General features: G+C 40.5%; 1 protein-coding gene across 2 annotated transcripts in view; it reads left to right on the plus strand.

Moving 5' to 3' along the window:
* Positions 1-2,610: 2,610 nt before the first annotated feature.
* Positions 2,611-25,561, plus strand: part of ankrd50 (ankyrin repeat domain 50) — a 40,463-nt gene continuing 17,512 nt past the window's right edge. Inside the window, exons 1-3 of one of the 2 annotated variants that reach the window (XM_023272594.3) lie at positions 2,611-2,870; positions 4,056-5,148; positions 21,243-21,475. In XM_023272594.3, coding sequence (XP_023128362.1) covers positions 4,643-5,148; positions 21,243-21,475 — 739 coding nt within the window. In that variant the 5' untranslated portion in view covers positions 2,611-2,870; positions 4,056-4,642. The other variant, XM_035949245.2, reaches the window with a different exon arrangement.

Raw genomic sequence — 25,561 nt, forward strand, 5'->3', positions numbered from 1 at the left:
CATGTTTACACTTTCCCCAGCATACATGACAAGGATTTTAATTACCTTTTACCGTCGACAAACTGGAATTTCTACAGTCCCACTCAAATCAAGCCACAATTATTAATACAGAATATTAATACACTGAGCCAATGTGCTTTCCAATGGAGAAATAAGACTTAAGAATTTACCCAAAAAGTTTGTGTTGAGGTTAAGATTCTACATTATCATATAAAGTAAAGGTCTAACCAACTGAATTAAATATTAAAGTCAAAACTCTGCAATATTTTTAATTATACAAATTTACCTGATTAATTCAAACATACTATATAGGTAAAGACTATCCAGGAATATATATTATAGAAAAAATACCAGAGTAATTTAAGTATCAAGTTCAAGACCCCACAATAGTATTTATTATATAAAATTACCCAACTAATTTAAATATTAAGGTTAAGACCCTGTCACATCAGTCTGTGTGTAATAATAATATATCTGACTAATGGTATTAAGTTACGACCCTTTAATATGACAGATTTATTCAACAAATTTAGACATTAAGGTTAGGTCTGTAAAATAATACACAATGTAAAAAATGCATCTAACAAATCTAAATATTAAGGTTAAGACCCTGTTATATTACATATAATACTGAATATACATGAGTTAATTTGATATTGAGACCTTTCAGTGTTAAATTCTTAGTTCAATGTTCTTTTTCATCATTATATGACAGACTGGGGGGTGAATTATTGCTTCATTACAAAATACTACGACTACTACTACTATTACTACTGATAACAATAATAATAATAATAATAATAGTTGACAAAAAATATTGTGTAGTCACTAAGGAACAAATGAGGAATGACTGAGCAATTAAATGCTGGTGTACCTTCTAATCAGAGTTTATAGAGTAGCTAATAATTAGCAAATTAAGAAATGAGAGAGAATTGGAACAACTTGATAATTGATGAATCGTTCATAAGTATTTCATTAAGTTTCCTAATGGAGAACTGCACAGTAGATAATGATGAATTACTAGAGAACAGACTGGGTGATCCTTTATTAATGCATCATTAGGTAATGATATGAATATCTGTGAACTGATCATACTGACCTCTTGCTCCTGATCAACTCCAAACCAGCGCAAACTCATTCATTAACTTTAGCTTTTGTTGTACATCCAAAGTAGTGATGTATAGCAAATACTAAAGAATCCCTCAATAACTTAACATTATCTTATGATAAAGATAAGAGTTTATAAGATAGAATGTTATTAATCCTGGAGGAAAGCCTTGTGCAGGAAATTGCTCTGAAACTAAATTACATAAGAATAAATGCAGTGCCTAATGGAAAAGAAGTAAGAAATTGAAAATTCAAAAATATAATAATAAACTACAATAGAAAACTAATAATGATTCTGAAGTAGTAAATAAAGGTGCGCAGCACTGTGCAGCAGCCGGAGCTGTCATTGGCAGGGAAGCTCAAATGAAATTTCGTTGTATATGAAAGTGTGCAATGACCAATAAAGATTGACAAATTTTACACATAACGAAATATTACACATGATAACGAAATATTGTACCTTGATAATGAAATATTGCAAATTAATTTGGCATATTACACATAAAATACAACATTTTACCTGAAAATAAGATATTGTACATTAAACTGAATCAATATTGTGTCTCCTCAAGAAACGTGGTGCATGATAACTAAATATTAGTCATGAAGTTGAAATATTGCACTTGAAGTTTAAATATTGCACCCAGACAATAAAACATACATGAAATTCAAATATTTTACCAAAGATAAGATACACCTTTATTCATCCCTCAAGGGGGTAAATTCACTGAATGCAACACCTACAGTTGAGAAAGCGAAATCTAAAAAGTGTGACGATGCATAGAATATAATACGGTATATAAAATGTACAAGTATAGTGCAAATTGCGATGTAAACTGTGTAGATGGATCGTCATGGATGTTGTAAAGTGAGCAGAGAAGGGTGCACTACCGTTCAAAAGTTTGGGATCACCCAGACAATTTCATGTTTTACATGAAAACTCACTTTTATTCATGTGCTAACATGAAGGGTTTTCTAATCATCAATGAGCCTTTCAACACCATTAGCTAACACAATGTAGCATTAAAACACAGGAGTGATGGTTGCTGGAAATGTTCCTCTGTACCCCTATGGAGATATTCCATTAAAAATCAGCTGTTTCCAGCTAGAATAGTCATTTAACACATTAACAATGCGTAGACTGTATTTCTGATTAATTTAGTGTTTCTTCATTGGGAAAAAAAAAGCTTTTCTTTCAAAAATAATGACATTTATAAGTGACCCCAAACTTTTGAATGGTAGTGTATATATATTATGCAAAAAAAATACATGAAAATTCATTGAAAAATAAAAGATTGCACATTCAACTGAATTCCCATTTAGTGTCTAATCAAGTAAAGTATTTCCACACACAGACTTGACACTGAATCGTTTGTGTTTTCTAACCTGGACCACCTGTTCATAGCGGACTAATGGCGACGCAGAGAGAGAACTCCAGGTCCCAGAAGGCCTTGCGGCGCCCACTTGCGTGTGCTCTGCATGCAGTGGGAGAGCGCTGGAGTGTTCGGAGGCGGAGAGTCGGTCGGCTCGCTGTGGAGCGGAGTCGGGCAGCAGGAGGAGCCGACGCCGACAGAAAAGAGCGATTCAAAGAAAGACATGAACGTCGCTCAAATACACAAAATTGCGCTTTGAGTTGCGCCGAGAGAAGCTGCTATAAAAGGTTCCTGCGGAGCCGTGGACGCGGACGGAGACGGCATTTAAAAAAAAAAAAAAAAAAAAAATACACCGACACAGAAAATAACAGCAAAAGGAATCGGCAAGAGGTGAGAGGAAATCGTTTTGGGGCTGGGAGAGAAACTGTAGCGAAAACAGTGAAACGCTCCACAATTGGTCACATTTGAAGTTGAAGGAACAGTTGTTGGGCTGCAGCAGGAGGCAGGCTGCGTTTGGTTTCTGCTCAGTTGTTGGCTGCTCGGATCGTCGGGGTTTTTGTGTGTGTGTGTGTTTTTAAAAGCCCCTATAGGTGTAAATTGTATCCCATCTGAAATGGGTGAGGTTTGTGTGGCCATACAAAAGACTTGAGCTGCCTCCTCAGTTAAGCGGAGGAGAATTCGTGTCGTTTTTTTATTTTTGCTCGCAGAGATTTTTTGGAGTCCGGAGAGCTTTGTGTCGAGGCAGGGAGCGTCTGAGAAACAGAGGTGGAAATGTATCGCAGCCCATGTAAAACCTGGGTATTTGGCAGCGATACAAAGTAAGGCTGTGTGCGTGTTTCCTTGGCTGGGGAATATTTGCATTTGCAGAGAAGCAGTGATGAAGAGCTAAATAAAAAGGTGCTTAAAGTGCAGTTAGCAGCAAAAAAAAAAAATAAAAATCTAATAATGGGAGCTTTAATTTAACGCCCTTTCCCCTTTTAACCATCCATCAACGCTGCACTTAACAGCGTTTCCTTGCTGGATTTTTTTGGCCCTTTTTTTTTTTTTAGGTGGAGCTTTTCTTCCACTATCTTCCAACGACCCCTGTGAGTGCAGGAAAGAGGGGGTCCTCTCATCTGGACTCTTCCCCCTCCACCACCACCGCCACAGTTGAGGGGACGGATGTGAACTGTTTGGGATTTAAAGCCACATAGGAAGGAAGGGGGGGATCAGTGGATAGACTAGAGAAACTGGACGAACCCCTGCCAAGAATTTAGTTGCAGGGCAGGCAGGCAGGCAGTGATGTGGGTTGTGGAGGATGAAAGCAGCGAGAAACCAGCTTGCCCACCTCTTGTAGCTGCAGGAATCGAGTTCGCTCTTCTTTGTAGGCTGGAAACTATCTCCCAACAGCGATGTGCACGATAACAAACTCCTGCAGCTTTGCATGTGTTTCTAAAGCCGGTAAATGCGCTGATTTCTGTTGGAAATGCATTTTTAAGATGTTTAGCTGTGCATTCGCCTAGATCATAAAGTTTCAGCTTTAAAGTGTTTGATTTTTGTCCTAATTTGCTTCTTATTTCTGTCTCTGCTTTCCAGGAAAGGAGCCAGGCTTAATATGTTATTGGAGAAAGTGACTGTGCACTGGCAGCCTCCTCCATGTTAATGTAATGGAAACGCGCTTTTGGGCTGTAGCGTCTGAAATGCATCAGCGGAAATATATCAGTAACTCCCATGGCTAATTGTATCAAGTGGTGGTGGCGTGAGTTTGCCAGTGGATGCACTCAAGAGCCGGGTGCCCTGCCATGCCCAGCGCCATGCTAAGGCAACACACTCATAATAACAAGGAGCGCTCAGTTCAACCAGTGGGAAAGCTGTGGAAAAAGTTGGTGGAAAATCTATGGTTTGAGCCTTTTTTTTTATTTTGACCTAGATATTCTGTAGCGCACCATAGCTCAGCTGCCATCTGCAGCAACTCTGCTTTTTTCCTCTTACTTTCACTCCGGCTTCTTCTTGACACCAGCGCCAAGGACGGCTGAACTGCTTTCTGAGAGGTACATTTGCCAGCTGATGAAATGGATGTTCGACTTTGCAGCCAGCCTTGGTCGGAGTTGAAAATGTGAGGGGCAGAATGAGGGGAGCCCTATGAAGCGGAGAAATAGGTGGAACAGCAGCACGAGATCAAAATGGCCCAAACCAGTTTGCTGCAGGGGAAGCGCTTTTACTGCCGGGAGTGGGTCTTCCATAAGATCCAGCACTGCCTCCAGGAGAAAACCAACAACCTCAGCGGAGTGGCCAGCACTCCCAGCAAGCAGCCCCCGCTGACGCCCGGCGGGGGGGCCTCCAACCCCGGCATCCTCACAGCAGGATCCGTTAAGTCGGGTAGCTCCTGGGGCGTGTTGCTGGTGGGAGGACCAGGAAGCGGGAAAACTGCGCTGTGCACGGAGCTGTTGTGGCCAACGTCTGCCCAAGGCACCCACCGCGGTCTGCACCAGCAGAGCCTGGCTTTCCACTTCTGCCGGGCGGACGACTCGGACACGCTGTGTGTCGGCGGCTTCATCCGAGGTCTGGTGGCTCAGATTTGCCGCAGCGGGTTGGTGGCGGGATACGAGGAGAAGGTGCGTGACCCAGCTGTGCAGAGCGCTCTGCAGCCTGGAGAGTGTGAGAGGAACCCCACAGAGGCTTTCAAGAGGTAAGGACACATCCTCATTCATACAAATATCACATCTTCCTCGCTTGCCTGCTCTAAATGCGACTACAACAGGAGGATTTCGGTGACTGGCACACCTTTAGACAGAGACGGATACCTAATGCATGTTGACAGGACGTCATTCTGTTGTATAACCAATTATCAAGCCATAAAAGCAAATATTTCCTGGTTCCAGCTCCCACAATGTGAGGATTAAAAGCTCTTGTCAGTTTTTAGACCATTATTTATTAACTATAACTGAGTATTGGACTAATTGTCAGACAAAACAAGCTACCTCATGATTTCACCTTGATGTCTTTTTCAGTGTTTAGTACCATGTTATAGAGTAAAGCAGCTGGTGTTTTATTTATTAAGAGTATAAACCTGCGTATTCTGCCAGTTTAAGAGGACTATTTGTTGCATGTTTAGTAAAAGATAAACAAAACAACATTCTCTGACAGCTCTCTGGCGCTTCCAGGTAATCGTGGAAATCTAGGAATTTGGTTTGCCTAGAAATGTAAAATGCAAAGCCGGCCCCTCCCCTCCCCCCTGCCTCCCCTCCCCACCTCCTGACCCTGATGCACCCTTCCCCCATTTTTCTTTTTTTTATTTTTTTTTTTTTGCTGGTGCTGCTCACACTCATCACATAGCTCCGCCTCAGCAGCCTCCTCTCTGCTTATTTGATGTCACGGTTTTGTTGGTTTTCCCCCCCACCTCCTGGTGTGGCATGCTGGGTGGGACTGTCCCCGCTTTGCTTCCCCGATTCGAGAAAGGTCAGATATTTTTAAGTGGCGGCTGAGCTCAGGTGGCCGGAGACTCGTGAGGATGGAGCTTTGAATTGGACCGACTCACTGACCCGACTGGCTGCGCTGCAGAAAGATGAAGTGCGCATGTAAAAGCCCAAGTACAGTAGACCTGTGGACTTCCAGCACCCTGCCCGGGCATGTAACATGATCAAGATGGACTGTGGTTGTAGGCAGGGGCTTTAAAAGGAGCTGCGTGTGAGCATATGTGGGTTACTGGCACGACTTGTCTACACAGTATAGGTCAGGCTGGAATGCAGCACTGAACACACACTCGTGCTTCTCGTCTGGCCATCTGGTGACACTTATTGCAGCATCACACACGGGGCGGAAAAAGTAGGTGAAACGTTCAGCTAGGTAAATCATTTTTTAAATGCTTACCAGAGTCAACAGCTCGACCCACGCTCTTCTTCTTTTTTTTTCTTTTATAACCTTCCCGAGGAAATGAGCGCTCTCGTTGTCATCTGCTCGTAATCACGCAGCCTCTACCAATGACTGTGACTTCAGTTTGACCCTCTGAGATAAAAGGCAGGTTATCGTGGGGACATAAACAGAGAGTGAACCCAGCGGGGACAGACTTCTCGCTTCAGCTCTGCTCTGTGTCACGCTGCATGTCGAGGGCCTTTTTTGTGCAGACTGTCACACTTGCCGAACCCCGCCTCGTGGAGCAAAACACTCTGCACCGCTCAAGACCTCGGGCCCTAAATCTGCAGACGACAAAGAGGCGAGGCTTATTATCGCCGGCCGCTTTGTTTGTCGGCCAAATAAGCACTTCAGTGAATGCCTTATCACCAGCTCAGGTGTAAAAGCATCCCAGGCACTGTTGTACACAAATAATCCCAACGGCTCCCCTGCTGTTGGAGATGCTATCTGGTTTCAGGAAGCCGAGCTTGTCGGCTGTGTCTGGCAGGGACATTTAAAAAAAAAAGCTAAAAACTTTACTGTTATTCCAGCATTATGACTACTAATTTACATCAGGGATAAAAATTCACAGAGGTGTGCACACGTTGGCGTGGATTTAACCGATGCAGGCTTCAGGCAGTAAAAGTTCTACGAGATTCATTTGGTTGTTCAACAGATTTTCGGGGAGCTTTTGACCCCCTTCGACCTGCTTCCAGCTGTGATTTTAAACGTTAGCTGGTGAGTGAGTGCAAGAGGCCCTGCTGAATTCTTTAGCCCAGTTAAAGACAAACAAGTCTGTTTGTTGGTAGTAATCACCAGTCATGTGTTAATACATTGAAAGTGGTTTAGACATGGGTTTACGTCCACTCTGTGCAACTCGATCCGATCTTTTCCCAGACATCTGCATCCGCAGCCAGACAGACGTTTCAAAAGTTGAGCTTTGCAACGTGCAATCAATAAAGCCTGTCGTATTTTAATGCACTTACACATATTTTTCCACTTTTATTGTGTTGTTTTTGCTTCAGTTTTGTGTTTTATTGCAGTTCAAATATGTAAATGAAAACAGCTGAACCACGAGATGTATAACTGACTTTAGTTGTAAGAAGAAACGGTGCTCATTAAAATTAATGATATCTTCAAAGTGGAGCTATTTTTAATGACTTTATACTGTTTGGTAGTGAAGTCTGTTGCAATTTAAATGATTGAATTGTACACTGATCATATTTTTTATTTAAAATTAGAATCTGCAAAGTGATGAATAACTGTAGAAGTTTGATAGAAAGTACAATACTTCCCTCTGAAATCTGCAGGAGTTGACGATTAAATAAAAATAAAATGGTAATACTGAAGTGGATAAGGCAAGACCAGCATATCTGTATAGCATGTTTCATCCATAAAGGCAATTCAATGCTTTACATATTGGATTATCATGTTTCAACAGACAGAAAACTGTGTAAAAACATACTAATTTAATGTAAAAGCAAAGATACCAATAAGATTGCCAAACAGATATGTTTAAATCAGAATTTGGAGTCCATAAACATCAGTCAGTCCACAACAACAGTGGAAAAAAAAAGATCAGTTTTCAGCTGAGTTTTAAAAAAATGTCCACAATTGTGGCAAATCTAAGTTCCAGTGGGCATCATAATGGCTAAAAGTCATTCCACCATGTTGGGTTTGAACTCTAGGCTCCACTAGCTGAGCCGTCCCTGCAGACCTGAGAAGCCTACTAGGCTCAGCAAACATCTCTCTGATATATTTTTGGGCTCGGACCATTGAGAGACTTACAGAGAATAAGTTGGGCCTTAAATTCAATTCTATATTTAACCAGAAGCCAGTGCAAGGATCTGAGAGTTAAAGTGATTTGCTCTCTCTCCTTTGTAGTCGTAATAGTAGCAGAAGCAGCAAAAATTAAATTGGCCTGTTGATAGTCATTCAGTATTTGAAACAAAAACAACTTGACAAGCTTATTAAGTAATGTTTACTAAAGTAATGATACAGCCATATTATATATATATAACTAACAGGCTAACAGCATTAGTCTATCAGAGTGTTTGTGCCACTCATATAAAGAGTTTGTAATACAGTCTTGTGATATTAATAGAACACATTTATTTGTTTTCAACAGTAATTAGGATTTGCAGTATTTGGCATTTTGTGACTTGTATATTTTGATTAGGTCTAAAAGGACTGGTCAAATGACTATACTAACTTTGTAAAGACAATTCAGTGGTTCAAGGTTTTTAAATCAGTACATTTTCTTTGTCGTACAAAACAAGTCCCTAAAAAATTCCAGTGATTGGCTATTTGATTTTGCTATTTGTCGACATTTTATAGACTGAATTAATAATGGATTACATGAGAAAATAATCTCTAGATGAACAGATGAGGAAATCAGCAGCCTTCAATAGAAATGTCCTTCATAACATTGTGATTTCAGACATATTGGACAGCCTTCTGACATATAAAGCCTTTTTTATGCATGTCTCACAAAAAGTAATGTGATGCATTTGCAGGACAGATGCCTGCCAGCAAAGGTCATGAGCCACAGTTCTGCAGATAAAAGGCAGTTTCACCTTTCAGTTTGCCTTTCTTCTGCTTGAACTCCACCACTACTAGCTGATGTCTTGTTCAGACAATAAACGTGATACTTTTGGTGCATTCACCGCCTGGACGGGTCAGATTCATTGCCATGAGAGCCGTCTAAAGGCTCTGACTCTTTGGTTGTGGTTCATCATCAAGGATTTTCCTTCTAGACAAGGCCGAAAGCACATTCCTCTGTCTTTATCACACCTGCATTACTCTGTGTCTTGGCGCTATCAAAAGCGGCTGCTATGTTTTGACTGGAATCCTCCGGTTGGAATCAGTTTGTGAGTTTTAAGCAACCAGTCAGCCGCCTGTCATCCAGCATGCCTCACTTTCTCCCTTCAGGACAAAAGAGCTGGCTTCGAATAGGTGGAATTAACCCAGTTGTGTGGGTCAAACTACAGCCAACAGGTTTTTTTTTGCTGATGGGACAAAGCTGCCTTTTAGTGTAGGTGTGACTTTATGTGGGTCTGTTGTCAGGCTGCTCTCCTCTCAGTAGAAGTAAAGTTTAAATTCCAGCTGGACGAGTGTCTCTTTCTTTGTAAAGGGCACAGGCTTCAGAAATGACAAATGACTGCGGCTCAAATTTATGAAGAAGATTTGAACTTTCTTGGCGATGTTTTATTCCCTTTGCATGTCTGCGGAAGAAATGGATGATGCAGTTTGGAGATTTCTCGAAAAGACGGTTAAAAATGTTGATTTTCCGGCAGCTACATCAAACATTTCTTTGTAAAGCTTCGCCTAATGCTTTATTCTAAAAGACTGTCGATAATTCAGATAACTAGTGGCATTAATCACAGCAGCAGCATGACCAGATCCAGTCCGGATGCCAGTGAACAATGAATATTGTTTGGCTTTTTCAACCAGTCATTTTACAAGACAGCATGGCATTACCGGCTTACAGCTGACTTTCTTTTAGAACATTTGGATTTGAAAATTGGCTCTTGGCAATGTAGGAAATTGTAAAATGCAAAGCCAGAGATATAAATAAATGTGGAGATGTTTGCAAAGATGACTCGACATCCTGCGATCTAAATGAGAAATAAAATATAAGTGGAAACTATAACTTCGCCGGTGTGCTGGTTGGCTTTCTTTGTCTGATTTAATCACAAGTCTCAAATAAAAGCAACCAAGACATTTTTTTTATGAAGCTGGTGCGGGAGCTTTGAGCTTTTTTTTTCTCTTAGTGTTGACTTTTTGACTGTTGGACGTTGGGCGGCCCTGCTCATTGGGGTTAAGGGACGTTAAATGAAAGCATCTCCTCAGCTTTCATGTGGTGCACGGCTGTGGAAAACTCACTGCACATCAGGGCCACATTTAAAAAAAACAGCCCCAAAAAAAAAAAGGCTCCCGGTGTGATGCATCAACTTGAGTTGAGCAGATGAGGAGAAACCGCAGCACTGGTGCGGCTGCAACGATGACTCAGCTATCTGAGTCTCCACACCAGCGGCGGTGTGAGGGTTTATTTGTGTGTATGGGGAAGTGTCTGCCTACATGCTTGTGTGGGCATATATAACTCATTCATGTAATTGTGATCCCACTCAATAAATAAACTCATAGTAAGAGTTGCTGCAAGTTTACACTCATTCATGAAGGCGAAGGCAGGCTGTAACAGGATTTTCAAACTTTCCGAATGTTTATTTTGTCTACAGAATATTGTGAAAAATGTCTAACATATGTTTGTAGCCTCCTTTACATGATACAACACACAGCCCAACTCCAAATGTATTCAGTTCAGATTGAGCACAGAGGAAAGCAGGAACTTTTTCTGCAAAGGTAGAACAAAGGAATGTTGTCATTTTTGCTTTAGGTAATGTTTAAAAATATGAATTTCAACAATCAAAGTTTATGTTTTGAAAATGCATCTGTTATTAATGAAAAGTTTAATCACATGAATCTCCAACAGTTTCTGGGCATTTTTTGCTTCTGTCACATGTTTTTTTTTTTTCTTTTGCAATAGCTATTTTACTACATACACAAGAATACATGCTATTTCCTCAGTCTTTCTACTTGTATACAATCTGTGCAATAATAGTACTCCAATCAGTATTCTTCTGTTTATCAAAAAATATGTGCAGAACCACTGATATGTGCAATAATGTTATTTTTTTGAATTAGTACTTGTTTATTTTGGTCTGTATTTATTCTACATTAATGTTTGCACAATCATTGCAAATTTCCCCACTGTGGGATTAATAAAGGGTTATCTTATCTTATTTTGTCTTTTTCATTATACTATAAAGTCCTGCATCTCTATGAAAACAGCACAGTGAAAGTCAGAAACAAAGAGAACTAGGAAATGTGTCTTGTGCAATGTAACAAAGTTACTATAGTATAAATTCTTAATAAAGAAAACAATGAAATTTGGATTTCCTTGATAATAGACTTTACAAATATTGAAAAAAAATCTCAGAAAGTGGTGCCTTCACACAGCACATATATTTTAATACTTAGATTCTTAATTTTAACTTCCATTTAGCAAATACACTGCCTGCAGTTCAGCCAAAAAATCCTTTGAAATTTTGTCACACAACTTTAGGTCACAGCTGATACAGTCATAGCTCCTTGGTTGCATTGAGGAGCACAGGATTTATCGGTTTTATAGAACCTGGTCATTGCAAACGGTTTATTTTTTGACAGTTTTTTAAATGAGATAGGTACAATAAAGCGATTTTGATGAAATATTCAGATTTTAAGTTTAGGTCGGATCAATTTTCAGACAAATCTGAGAGCCACACTAGTTCAAGGACTGTTACAAAGTTTAAATATTTAAGTTTTGTTTTTTACATTTTCTGATTCTGATAAATGGTGTGTTTTGACCAATTGGGTTTTTTTTTTCAAACTTGCCATTGGTTTTTGAGATTCGGAGGGTTAACCAGTTAAAACCCCTGAAAACTCACATCCAACTATTGATTAAATAACTGCAATCACACACAAGTTTTGGAAAAGGCATCTGCTCTAAATGAAGAGTGAAAAACCGGCTACTTCATGTGGACTGTGTGGGGGTGTTTTGATCTCATAAGATCGATGGTGGTCTGGCAACACGAGCAAACAACCCCACAACTGTCATCACATTTGGATTCAAATGCTGCTAAACCGTGATTGGTGGACACAAATCTGTGACATCACCTTTCTTTTTCTGCCAATTCCCACCCGCCTCAAACCAGTGACAAAACCAAGGACCAAAGCAGAAATTCATGGATGTCTTTCTGTGTTTTCAGCACCTTCAGTCAAATATCAAGATTGTTTTCAGATAATTGGCTAAAAGCTTCAGCAGCGGTACGCTCAGCTCTACAGCGCCAGAGATCACACACTGCAGCCCTTTGTTACCAGAAATCTGTTAAACTGAGGTAACGCTGGATATAAAATCCAGGCCTTGCCAGCACTGGACAGCTCGAAGGATACCTGTCCATGCTGAAATTCTTTCCAGAGTTTGTTATTTGTGTGTTGAGGCCCAATGCACACATGGACCGACAGCCGTGTGTGAGGATAGCAGTAGCAGAGCAGAGTGCTGGATGGGGACGACAGGGAGGGGGTTGAACAGGATGAAATTTCAGATTCCTTTGACAGTATTGGATAGCTGGCCAGGAATGCACACGTCGTCTGGGTTTGGAAGAGCTTGGGGGATTCAGAATAGTTATGGTATGAAGATGTATGTGTGCCGGCCAGAAAAGAGGCCTCCAGTGTGTTTACGTTTTGGCAAGTCATTAATTGGCAGCATTATGGAAGTAAAATGGATGACATTGAGTGAATATACGTGATTTAGTTGTTTTTAATACCAATTTGGCCCATTTTGGATGAATCGAGTTGGAATATAACACTAAATACTAAGGAAAACTGAGGAACATCATCTGGAAACAGAAAAAAACCTTCAAATAAACTGCAGGAAAATGTCTCAACAGCAGTAAACAGTGCTACGTAGCACCTGGGCTAGTTCAAGCTAGCTGTTAGGTTAGCTACAGCAAATTTAACTGCTTTGTCCTGAAGAGTTTATTTACATAAATAAGACAGAAGCTAAATCTGACATCAGAACAGATTAGAACACCAACACTAGCAGAATGCTAACTAGCCTAGCTTAGCAGAGCAGCTGTTGTATTTAAACACTGTTAGATGAATATTTATAAATAAATTTGCTTCTGTCTGTTTCTGTTATTTTCCTGCATCCAGCAGATTAAAACTGTTTCTAAGAGCCAAATGTTTGTTTTACAGTTAATAATAATCAAAGCTCAATAATATTATTGATATAACACAAGTCACCCAAACAAGCATTTCATTGTAGTTGGGGTTTCAGATGGTCTACACTCTGATTCTCTCAAAAACAAGGTGACCATTGTATCCAGCAGTCTCATGATGGTCTTTAGAATCACAGACATCATAAGACTCATAAGGTCATCAGATATTACAGTGCATTTGTCACTTTAAGGCATTAGCAAGGGTTGGTTACAAGGGGCTCGTTAGTAAAAGAAGCGGTTGTTTTTGTGTCTAAAGTGCCCAGATCTCAGGCTCATGCGCTCCTCGCCTCCCCCTGACCCAGCAGCCTCCAGAACATTGTTTCTCAGACGGCTGGAGGCATTTGTCTGCTTAGGGATGCAGCACAGAATTGATTGTGCAAATCCATTAAGCTGAGATCAGATTCTTGCATTGTGCAGCATGTTTAAAGAATGGCAGAAACAAGCACTTTTTAAATACTTACAGGATCATTCCAAAGTGATCGAGGGTTTTTGCTGATTCTTTGCACCACTGTGTGAGGTGATATGTCTAATAAAATCTGACGTTTGGAAGCTGATGCACGAATTTTTGCAAAAATGGGGGTTTGTTCATGTCTTACTTTAAGGGATATGAATGTAATTAATCTTTCATTTGCACAAGCAGATAGACTAGAATCTACTAAATAATACTGTCTGAAATGAGTCATTGGTTAAAATAGGAACTGTGTTTTCATAGAAGAGGGATAGTCCATAAAAGAGCCAATTTGTGGTATGTTACAGCGAACTTTTTTAGGTTTTTGTTGAGCAAACCCTCCTGAGCCTTAATAAAAAGCAGTGCCCTGTGTGTATAGTTTGATAGCATATTATCAATAGTTTTGAAATACACAACTTCTGATTAGCTTCAGAAATAAAACTTTAAACTCAGGCTTTTCCAAGTTGACAACATGTTTGCTGTTTTAGTCAAGTATCATGCCTAGTGGTCGACTGATAGGGTTTTTCCCAGGATTGAAACTGATGACAATGTAATCATCGAAGCATAAAACCAAAATTAAAGAAACATATAAACTACCATTCAAAAGTTTGGGATCACTTAGAAATGTCATTATTTTTGAAAGAAAAGCTTTTTTTTTCAATGAAGATAACATTGAATCAGAAATACAGTCTAGACATTGTTAATGTGTTAAATAACTATTGTAGCTGGAAACAGATGATTTTTAATGGAATATCTCCATAGAGGTACAGAGGAACATTTCCAGCAACCATCACTCCTGTGTTCTAATGCTACATTGTGTTAGCTAATGGTGTTGAAAGGCTGATTGATGATTAGAAAACCCTTGTGCAGTTATGTTAGCGCATGAATAAAAGTGTATTTTCATGGAAAACATGAAAATGTCTGGGTGACCCCAACTTTTCATTAGTAGTGTACATTTGTAGTAAAAAATGATTGTGTCAAATTCCAGCAGAGCACAAATTTCAACACAAACAGTCATCACTGAATATCATGCGCTGCAAACTAAACAGCACCAGGTCTATAGCTATTATACAGACCATTATTTAGCTATACTGTTAGCACACAGTGGTGCTCAGGTCAAAACTCAAGCGCAGCAATATTCACAGTGCAGCAGTTTTAAAAACATAGTCAAGCATTACCGCATTAGGTGTCATAAAATGTGTGACTCACACATGGAGCACAACCACTGGCACAACAGGTCAGATATGCTGCATAATGTATATTCTAAATCGATTTGCTAATTGAAATGCTTTGAATTGTGATTCTGATTTGAAATTGATTAATGGTTCAGCCCTACTCTGGAGCACAGTGGTAGAGTGGCACACAGAGAGACCAACACTGACATCTGAGCGCTTAATAAGAAAAATGCCGACATGTTTTTAAGCTCGTTTGTGTTTAGACACGATGCATTTGTTCAAGCTTAATAAGGAGTTGTCCAATTCTGCACTCTGCCATTTTAAACAAATGATTTTAATGGACATTTTTGAAAAGTAACTAATTTACTGCTGCAAGGTTGGCATCCTCAGAGGATTATCTGTCTAATGAAAGCCTCTCAGCACAAATGAATGTAAATATGTCTGCCCGCAGCTTTCGTAACTGCATTTGTGCTCCCGTGGAAGCATTCTGCATCATACCCTTGATTTGTAAAAAGCTTTCAAACGCAAGGCTCATTCAGTGCATGCACATTTTACTAAAACTGTAATGAAGCCTCAGAACTGGAGTACATGTCCAGTGAGATGATAACAGGTTGAGGAGGAAACGGCAGCATATGGTTGACGGAACGGGAAGGATATAGCGTCTGAGCCTGGCTGTTCAGAACATTTGCTCTCAGCACCAGTCACTCTTGTTGTTCTCATCAGCGTGATTACTTTGAACGGGTTGATTGCAGTAATGTTATGCATAATGTAAGAATCGCACCAAAAAGTGGGAGGAAACAATCTGCAAGATGGTTGTCTCTTTCACTTTGGATGAGCCGGGCATGAGTCAGCTGTTGTCGTTCTGCTCTGTGGCACTAAGCTCTCCTGACTTTACAAAGACGCTGAGCAGGCTTCCTCCAAATTGACTCGAGGCTAAATGAAGAGATGGGGGCTCTTCTAATGAAAAGACCTCACTGTTTTTTTCACTGATTATGAAAGAAAGCTATGTCAGTATCGCTCCGTGTTGCGACCTATCTGCAGCTGGAGGCTCGACTCACCTGCCTACCATTTTTCTACTAATAGAGCCGTGTCAAGGCCAGACATGGATCTTGTACGGTGCTCAGCATAAATAAGCACACCCCCTTTGACAAGTAAGATTTTAATCAATACCTCAATGAACATGAGAACAACTTCCAAAATTTTGACACAACTGAGCTTTATAGAACATTTGTTTAACTCATGACATGAAAGTAAGGTTAATAATAGAACTTAGGTTACAAAATCTTCAGTTTTACTCAAATTAGTCAATGCAAAAAGGAGTACACCCCTCAACAAAAACTACTACATCTAGTATTTAGGACTGGACCCAAATATTTGGTCGTTGTGGTGGTATCCAAACATTAATTTTGAGATCCGAATACTCCGATTGTTTCACTTCGCCCGTGTTAGTAAAAACAATACAAAAGCCAAAGACGGGGATATCCATGCTAATGCTATGCTAATGCTGTCGGACTCTGACGATGAACATCGTCAGAAACAAGATCAAAGTTCTCGATCAAAGCTCCCCCTCAGGCAGACGAGCCGAATATTCAGATATTCATCATGAACTGGGACCGAATATCCGGAGCCCAGAAATTGCTATTCGGACCAGCCCTACTAGTATTTTGTACGACCTCCATGAATTTTAAAGACAGCACCAAGTCCTCGAGGCACATAATGAACAAGTTGGTGACTTATTGCAACATCTGTCTTTGTCCATTCTTCAAGAACGACCTCTTTTAGAGCCTAGATGCTGGCCGGATGGAGAGTGATGCTCAACGTGTCTCTTCAGAATTCCTCATAGGTGTTTGATTGGGTTCAGATCAGACTTGTGTTTTGGATCGTTGTCATGTTTGAGAAATGCATGACAACCAAGCATCTTCTCTTTCAATATACAGCAGTACATCTTTGAATTCATGAAGCCATCAATGAAAGGTAGCTCACCGACACCAGCAGCCCCACATAAGGACACTGCCACCACCATGTTTCACTGTAGGCACCATGCATTTTTCTTCACACTCCTCACCTCCACTCATTTTTGCTGAGCACTGCACGTCACTGTTTGTTCATGAGCTTTTCTGTATCGTGGCCAGCGTTCTTGTGTGTGGTGCTGTTAGGGTATGGGGCGTGGATTTCAGGCTCTCCACCCGCTCTATAAAATGAGCTGTGTAAATTTGCAAGGCGCTGGCTCGATGCCCAGTGCTGCCCCGTCGGCCCAGACATCTTCACTGAGCGGCACACTGAAAGCTTCACTTTGCACATTGTAGTGGGAGTGACGGCTGCCGCATTCACAAACACAACATGACAGATGGTGAGTGCATTAGATGCATTTCAGATCCCCCCCCCCCCCCCCCTTTTTTTTTCAGGTCTTAAATAGCAATTGGCATCAACTCTGGCATATGTTGAGGACTTGAGCGGGAACCAAAATAGTTAGTACAAAAGTCCAAGACCACCATGTGTGGCTGAATTGCTTTTAGCTTTCTGGCCCAGGTATGCTGCATGTCCATGTGGCAAACCAAATCAGCTTTTCCTGAACTTATTATCTCTCCATCTCCCATATCCCGCTGAGTTTTCTTTGCCTGCAGTCCTTGTCTTTTGACTCTTTGACAGCCCGAAAGTAGGTGAATTGTGAGAGAAGAATAGCTCTTTGTTTTGCCCACTTGCTGTCACTGTGGATTTGATTGTCTCAGTAGGCAACATGGCCTCAGACACAACTATTCACACACTCTCACACACAGTCACCCCTGTGGATGGACATTCCTTTTGGCAGGGCTCCCAGATGGTGCTGCAGGTTCTCTGTGGGCTGCAGTCATAAGGAGGAGTGATTGACTGTGTTTCTGGAGGGCTGAGCAACATCTTGGTGGAGTGCGAAGGTTATAAGTCCTGAACACTGCTTTTCTTTCCTGCTGAGAGTTCAAGCTGCTTAGAGAAAGTGTTCCATACAAGCTGAAGTTTGTCAAAGCTTTGCAAAAACAGGTTTACCTATTAGAGTCCATTTTGCAGGATTTTATCTTGTGCTGGAATTATTGGCTAATAGAGAAGTTGATTGGCAACAACATTCAGTAACTTTTTTGGCTTTTTAACTGCGATTGCTGGTATTTCCATTACAAGGTGAGTATTTTTTCAGAGTTTTGGGCTGTTTGTCTGTCAAAACAAGCATTTTGAAGGCATTGCTTTAAGCTATTAAATTCTAAAACTTTTTTTTTCTATTCTTTGACTTTCTCTACAAAAAGACTCAAGTAACATTAAAAAAATTACAGTTTCATCAGTAGAAAATCTTTGAGGATTTGTCGGATAACTGACTTGTATACTTGCAAATCAGGCTTGCAAAATGCATGGAATGAAAGTTTGTCACCCCACATGGAGTTTTTAACCAGCGCCAAAATGATAATTAAAAAAAAGAATAATAATAGCAGTACCATTTTTAACCAGTTTTGTTGATTGGGGTTTAATTTACTCAAGCATACTAGACACTGTTGTTTTGAAATGGTCAGAAATAACACAGAATTGCATAAATGTCTGTCAGTTAACCCTTTGATGCACAACATGGATCAAAAGTGACCCAAATCCAATGGAAAATGGGTCTCTCCTGACCCACACTGTGCATCAAAGGGTTAAGGTAATGCAGACTCGTGCTTACTGCCATGAGCAGACAACCACCAATGGCCCATTTGGAGCCAGGAAAAACCTTGGTACCACACTTGTACCACATTTCCAAACCAGTGTAGCTTCCCTGCAGGATTTTTGCAATACGTTTGCCAACATATTGTGCATTCCATTTAATACATAGTATTAAATGTTATGAGAGTTGCCTGATATTACCTGAATGAACTGCAAAACGTAGTCAGACAGAGGATATGAGGATAACTGAACTTCTCTTTTGTAGCCAAGGGAGGTAACTGTAAAAAAGGTCCCTTCAGTATTTTCGACTGAAATCATAGGGACCTTCACCCCGGCCGTTTGTGCCTCCACGTGCTTAAGGATAATGAACTTGGGGTGAAATTGAAGTCTTAAATGGTAGATGCTTAAAAAAGGAAATGACTTTTGCGCCACAGGGTTAGTGACAGGCTGTTGAGCATTCAAAGGAAGTCTCGTTAAAACAGTATTTTAGTGTTTTACGACAAAGCTTACAAGCAACATCAGTTCCATTAAGGCAGAGTGGTAGTTAGAGAGACTGTCCCATCATGCGGAAGGTGACTGATTTTATCTGCACGACAGCAACCCGTGAAGATCCTCAAATGCCCCGCAGCCGTGTCTACTCCGGAATCAAGTTTTTACGTTGATTAATTGATTTGTTCAACCCCTTTTAAATGTTTAATTAACCTAGACCCAGATTAAAATGTCACTAATATGAAATCCTCAGATCCTTTATCGCAGCCAGTTGAGCTGGAAGTAATTTTATGAGTCTTGGGAAATGACATTTTCCCAAACGGGCGTCTTATGGCTGGCCTCAAACTGTTGGTGGCAGTCACAGTGGAAAAGACGTCTTGCCAGCACAAACATGGCTTCACGGAACAGAAATGCATTTGTTGGCTATCTCGCTTCAGTGAGCTTTTATAAGCGGAGTAGCATATTAGCAATGGAGCAAGTTGATTCCATGTCTGGCTTGCAGTTTTGGGCTTAATGTGGCGTTTAAAATGTTGCAGTCAGCTGAGTATTGATGTGATGCTCGATACAGAATGCTATACATCATGTTTGCTTTATCACCGCACGCCACAGGGCTTAATGGATATTCATATTCAGGCATGTGTAATAATTGCAAGGGGATTTGTTGAGATAAATATCCTGCGTGTTTAGTTGTCGGGAAAGTTGCTGAATGCATTACTTTCCGCATCTTTGATATCATCTCAAGGCTGAACATTTGGCTCTCGGGCAAAGTTTTTTTTTTTGTTGAGCAAAAAATTGTAGTGAATTATAATGATTGTATCTGCTCTGGGTGTTTCTTTGAGCTCAGATCATCGGCAGTGGGCCTGTTAATGGATCCAATTTGGGTTGGATGGAAACATATTTAAACGCCTACACTCTCTCCCAATTGAGACTGATGAACTAAGAATTGGGGTGCCTCAAGAAAATCATTTTCTTGTCCGTCGTGACTGTGGGTTGCTCTAGTGCCACTGCTGTATCATACCAGTGAACCAGCCTGGAACAGATTCCTCCTGAAGTAAAGCTTGTGCTATGCAGAGGAGGATAACAATAGTTTGTTTGAATATTTTATTCTGTTTTAAACACATTGGTGATTTTACTTTGTCAGTAATTTAAGGCCTTGAACCCCGAAACCCACCAGCAGGTTTTGAAAGGCATGTTATCTTTTGAAAAAAAGCCAAAATTCCTTAGTTTACTGGCCAGAAACTGTATAAGCACAAAGAATTGTCGGATTTTCAACTTTACAATGTTTATTGAACAAATTGTGTGGGATGGGCAGGTCCATTTAACAAATTTACCTTATCTAATTTATCAAAAATTCTGGAAATATTTGGCTGAGTTGGACTGAACTGCAGGGCAGATAGGAGGCAAATATGAAAACTAATTACAAATATCAAAACATCTTAAGTAACGTTGCCGCACATGTTGATTCCAGGATTTTTCATTTTTTGTACAACCAGTAATCAAAGAAACGTAACCTTTAGCGATTAATGACACTGTAACTTTGCTATATCTTTCTACTTCGAGCTGCAATTTTGCTGTTTCCATAGAGATGCAGGAATAAATTGCAATGAAAAGTTATGCATAAAAAGGTTTCTCGGGCCTAGTATTGGGAAAAGAAAAATCTATATTATAAAACCACAATGCCAGTAAGTGAAAAAGTATAGTCATGCCACAGTAGTTGGGTTGCTGGCTCAGCTCATTTGGTGAAATTGCCTTTCAATTTCAAATTATCTGTGCTAGCCTATTCTAATCAGGGAAGCTAGTTTGCTAATATGCCATCGGTTAACCTGCTGATTTGTCTAAAAAAAAAAATTGATTAAGCGCAAGAAGTATATTGAAAATTTTAATCATATATAAGAAATAGTTTGGCTTCAATGATTTTCTGAAATCAAATTAGCCATGCTAGCATATTGCTTGCTGCGTGTTACAATCTTTAGTTAATTAGCCAAACAGGCTAACTGGCAAGCTAGTATCCAGTCTGATAAAACAAGCAGTACTGAAGGAAATGCTAGTATAAAGTTGTTGTTTTTTCAGTTTTCCATCTGTAAATTTAATATTTTGGAGGGTTTAGATTGTTAGTGGGACCAAACAGGAAATATAAAGATGTGAGTGGGCTCTGTGACATTGTTATTTCCCTCTTCTTCTATTTCAGGGCAGTGAGATCATGTTTTCTCAGTCTTGATCTTCTTAATCAGACACAAAAAGCTGCAATCATGGTAACATGTTTCCCTCTTCTTCTTTTCTCGTCTCATCCTTCCTTCCTCAGATGCATCCTGTTGCCTCTCCAGAGTGTGAAGCCTCCTCAGCAGGCTCTCTTCCTGCTCGTGGACTCCATCGATGAGGGCTGTCAGCTGGGCGAGGGGGAGCAGAGGTCGTCCCCTGGCTCCCCCAGAACCATCGCTGAGCTTCTGGCCAGCCATCACGAGTTCCTGCCCCCCTGGCTGCTGCTCATCTGCTCTGCACGTCGACAGAACAAGGCCATCACCAAACTCTTCACAGGTAAATAGTCCGGCTGTGCCAGTGAAGGTCGCTGCTCTCTAAGAGGCCATTTTCAACCAGCTTTAAGCTCTTATATGTCTTACTTTTTATAATCAATACATCATTGTAAGAATCTTTCATCACACCTAAACTGAGCCAAGACAGTTTGATTTATGAGTTTGTATTTGCACTTGTCCGTCCTGCTTCAGGCTTGTTTTTTCTCAATGGCAGCAGTTTTTCTGCCCCAATACGATACATTTTACCCAGAAATGCAGTACAAACAAAGCCTGCGTCACGGTTCCTTTTCGTTCACGGCTTTTAGAATTGTACAGCTGTAAAAGGCTTTCGAACATCACGACATGCCTGAAGAGATTAGGGTCACCGCCGCAGACCTCTGTAAGAGTCGCAGTGCTTCCTTGTCCTGTGACACTGTACCAAACCGGCTGCTATTATCTCCTTGTCAGGCCGGCAGCCTACTCCGTGGTGATGAGCTGGCGTAGCATTAATCAAGAACCTGCCTGTGTGGGAGGATGTCTCCTCCACAGCCTCGCACTGCTGTGTGTACCCCCTCTACCTTTTCACAACCGCTGAATGTAGGAGCTTCTCGTGCCCTCGCATCACCTCTTTACTGTTACATAACATCCCAGCAGTCTCAGCAGTTCACACTATTTCCTGCTCTGGAGATGCACAATGTCATGTTCAAGGCTCAACAAGCTGCAGGTTTTTACAGTGAATCGATTTCAAATCAAAATAACAAAATTGAAACAGAGCAGTTAGCAAATTACATCACTGTAATTGAGTTTTACTTAATTTGAACAGATTGAAACATGGATTAATCAATGTATGTTACATGCTTTGGGCATGTCTCATTATTTATTAGCCACCCCTCGTACATTTTATAGCATTTAACGCTGTCTTGTCAGCAGCTGTACACATTCATGCCCTCCTGCTTATGTGACAGTCATACTTTTGATGGTGTCTCATGTAGTAATGCTCCATTACATGACTTAAACCCATTATACAGTTGATATTGAACTACAGCTTGACTTCTACCAGTTTTATCACAAATCAAATTGCAGTATCTATCAGAAAAATCACCGTTATTTTCCCCAGGTCGTTCAGCCCTAGTGCCCATATTTTGTGGTACAATCTCCCAAAATAATAGCAGCATTACTGTTAATCTTCATATAATACTTATACCTGTGGTCTGTCATTCTCAGTGTTACAATGATTCAAGTTATGAATTAGATACCGTAAAAATTTATCCTCGAGGCAGCGGCAGTGTTTAAGTCCTTTTCTGCAGCAGTCCCCAACCACCGTGGGTCATTTGGTACCGGGCCGCAAAGAAAGAGTAAAAACAGTTTAATTTAGTTCCTGCGGAGTCTACAGGATGTTTTATTTTGAAAAATGATTACATCGTCTTCCTGCCACTTCCATCTGTGCTTGTTTCCTGCACTTAACGCTTGTCAGTTGTCACGAACGGCCATTAAATGAAGCTAACTGCCAAAATTAATAAAAAACAAATGTCTCTGGAGAGCTCCTTTGAAAATAGGACAAGACTGAGACAGAATTAAGTCAGAAGTGAATTCATTTTCAGCAATAAAATGTATTTTATTTGTTTAGAAATAGAAAACTATTATTATTTGTTATATGTGTGATGACCGCTAGAAAATTGTCTTGCTTTGAACCGGTTTTAGGTCCAAAAAAGGTTGGAGACTGCTGCTATACTGGTCTTTGTTTTCATTCTCCTCTGTGCTGTTTATCATCATGTGGAAATTAAGTGTTACTGGTATGATTGTGCTTTGAAATGCTTCTGTTAGGGAGTGTTTGTACCCAGAGAAGTACAGATACAATTCACACAAATCAGGAGTACAAATAATGTGGAAAAGTTACTGGACCTGATTGTAGGCAGCTTTGATAGATTTGACCAGCATTTGGCTCTTAGTAGGCGTTTTATTCACATTCTGGCTCTTGTTCACAGGACTGCAGTAGTATTTTGCTGGTATGCTTAGAAGTCAAAAGGCAAGGTGTGTAGGCATGTGGCATTTTAATGGAAAACAATACAGATAATGCTCCTGTTCCTACTCAGAATAGGTTCACCCTGAATGCAGCAGAGCTGACAGTTATTTCTGACATTTACAGTTAAAGTGTCTGTCTATGGGCTGTCTGTGGGGCTCTGCTTATAGGTAAGAGCTGAAACAACTAGTTGAATAATCAATAAATGTGCTGCCAGAAATTAACCAGTCACTTTGCTGATCACTGCAGTCATTTATGAAGTATCGGCCATTAGCTGCACATGTGACGCACATACAAATGAAAAATAACTAAATTGGAGGTAATTTCACCGCTATCAGAGCACCTGTCAGTTATTAGGAAGATTGTCATGGGTTTAAACTTGAACTCTACAATATAATTTGGAAGGAGGTCGTAAATGACGGGGTTCAGTGTCGGGGGATTAAGTGAAATCTTAAGTGTGGGTGTCAGACTGGGGTAAGTGTGGCTTAGACGAGCGTAGAGCTGATCGGCGGTGACAGCGGCGGTGAGGGAGGGGAAGTTGGATCCGAGGACTCCAGAAACTCACTTTGAGTCCAGTTGTGGGCGTCAAGCGTCTAATTCAACAAACCAACTGTGATGCAAGCTGCCCACTTCATAATCACAAAGACATGCCCACCCACGCTTTCCTCTAACATCAAAGGTGCTACGTAGGTGCCCGTGGTAGATTAGATTCTGGATCGGTATCAGAGTGTAGTATGAAGCATCTTCACAGCATTTTCCAAAACTTTGATCCCGTAGACAAAACAGATGGAAGAAGTTTTATATTTGATTTCCTTTCAGCAGCAATTTGCATTAAATCTTATTTTCTGGTTCCTCCTGTTGGTGTACGTGTCTCTGTGTGTGTGTGTGTGTGTGTGTGTGTGTGTGTGTGTGTGTGTGTGTGTGTGTGTGTGTGTGTGTGTTTGTGTGTGTGTGTGTGTGACTGCTGTGTCAAAGCCAAACCGTAGATTTGAGTCGTCACATTTTATTCGGCTTGCACATAAAGTTGACAGTGAAGTCAGCAGGGGAATATATAAGCGTATGCGCTACATATAAATGCTAATGGGAAATTTTTATCTAACTATCTCAGAGTATCGTAGCAAGTTGTGTGACTGAATGTTTGCTTTTGCTCCTCTTATGTTTGGAGCTGATGAGCTGTCTGTTCTTTTTGTTTTTGATATGGTTTGAAGAAAATTTCATCTTGGAACAATCTGATAAATAGCAGTTATCTTCTTTCTTTTCTTTTCCTTTTATTGTTTTTTGGACTGGCTCGTTCCCTTTTTAGTGCCTCTTTGATGATAGCCAAGCTTTTTTCAAGCTCTTATTTCAGTTGCCCAGCAATCGGTTGCAAAAAAAGAAGAGTTTCTTTAGAAAAGACGAACAGAGCCACACTCACACATCAGATGTGATGCCCCTTTTTGAAAGGAATGAGGAAGATATGTGATTTTTTTCCCCTTTGCTTCTCTTTTAGACCTGCCTTGGTGCTGTTCTAGATGCGATGCATTCTTTGATTTTGTGTGCTCATATGCCCCTACTGAACTACAATAAGCTTTGACCTTTTCTTTTTACTGATGCTTTTAGCAGCATCTTTGTTTTGTCTGAGTCCAGTCTTCTGCTTTTAGTTTAACATTGAAAATTCTTCTGCAAGACTTGCTTTTTTTCCTCACATATAGACGGATGTAGGCTTACACAGAAACACACTCACCCACTCACCCACCATGTCTTCCACTGGCTTTTGTCCCTTATTATGAATATGACAGTGTGAATACTCCTTATTCTTGCAGCACTGAACTAAAATAGACCAAAGGCCTTCAGAGTATCAAATTCAGGCCAAGTGTCCCCTAAAAATACCCTCCATATTGCTTACAAGTCAGAGATGGCAGTGACCTGCCAAAAGACTCCACTTTCATGCTCTGTGCAAAGCCAACTGCTATTTTATATGAGTGGCCTATTTCGTCTGGGGTGGAGGTTGTGTGGGTTTCCCAGTATACCCTGGTCTGTGGTGATGGGAACTTTGTGGTTTTGTGAATATAGTGTCGATAAAGTTTGAGGAATGACCTTCAACCACAAGGT

This window comes from Amphiprion ocellaris, chromosome 13 (genome assembly GCF_022539595.1).
Source record: "Amphiprion ocellaris isolate individual 3 ecotype Okinawa chromosome 13, ASM2253959v1, whole genome shotgun sequence".
NCBI classification, from domain to species: domain Eukaryota; kingdom Metazoa; phylum Chordata; class Actinopteri; family Pomacentridae; genus Amphiprion; species Amphiprion ocellaris.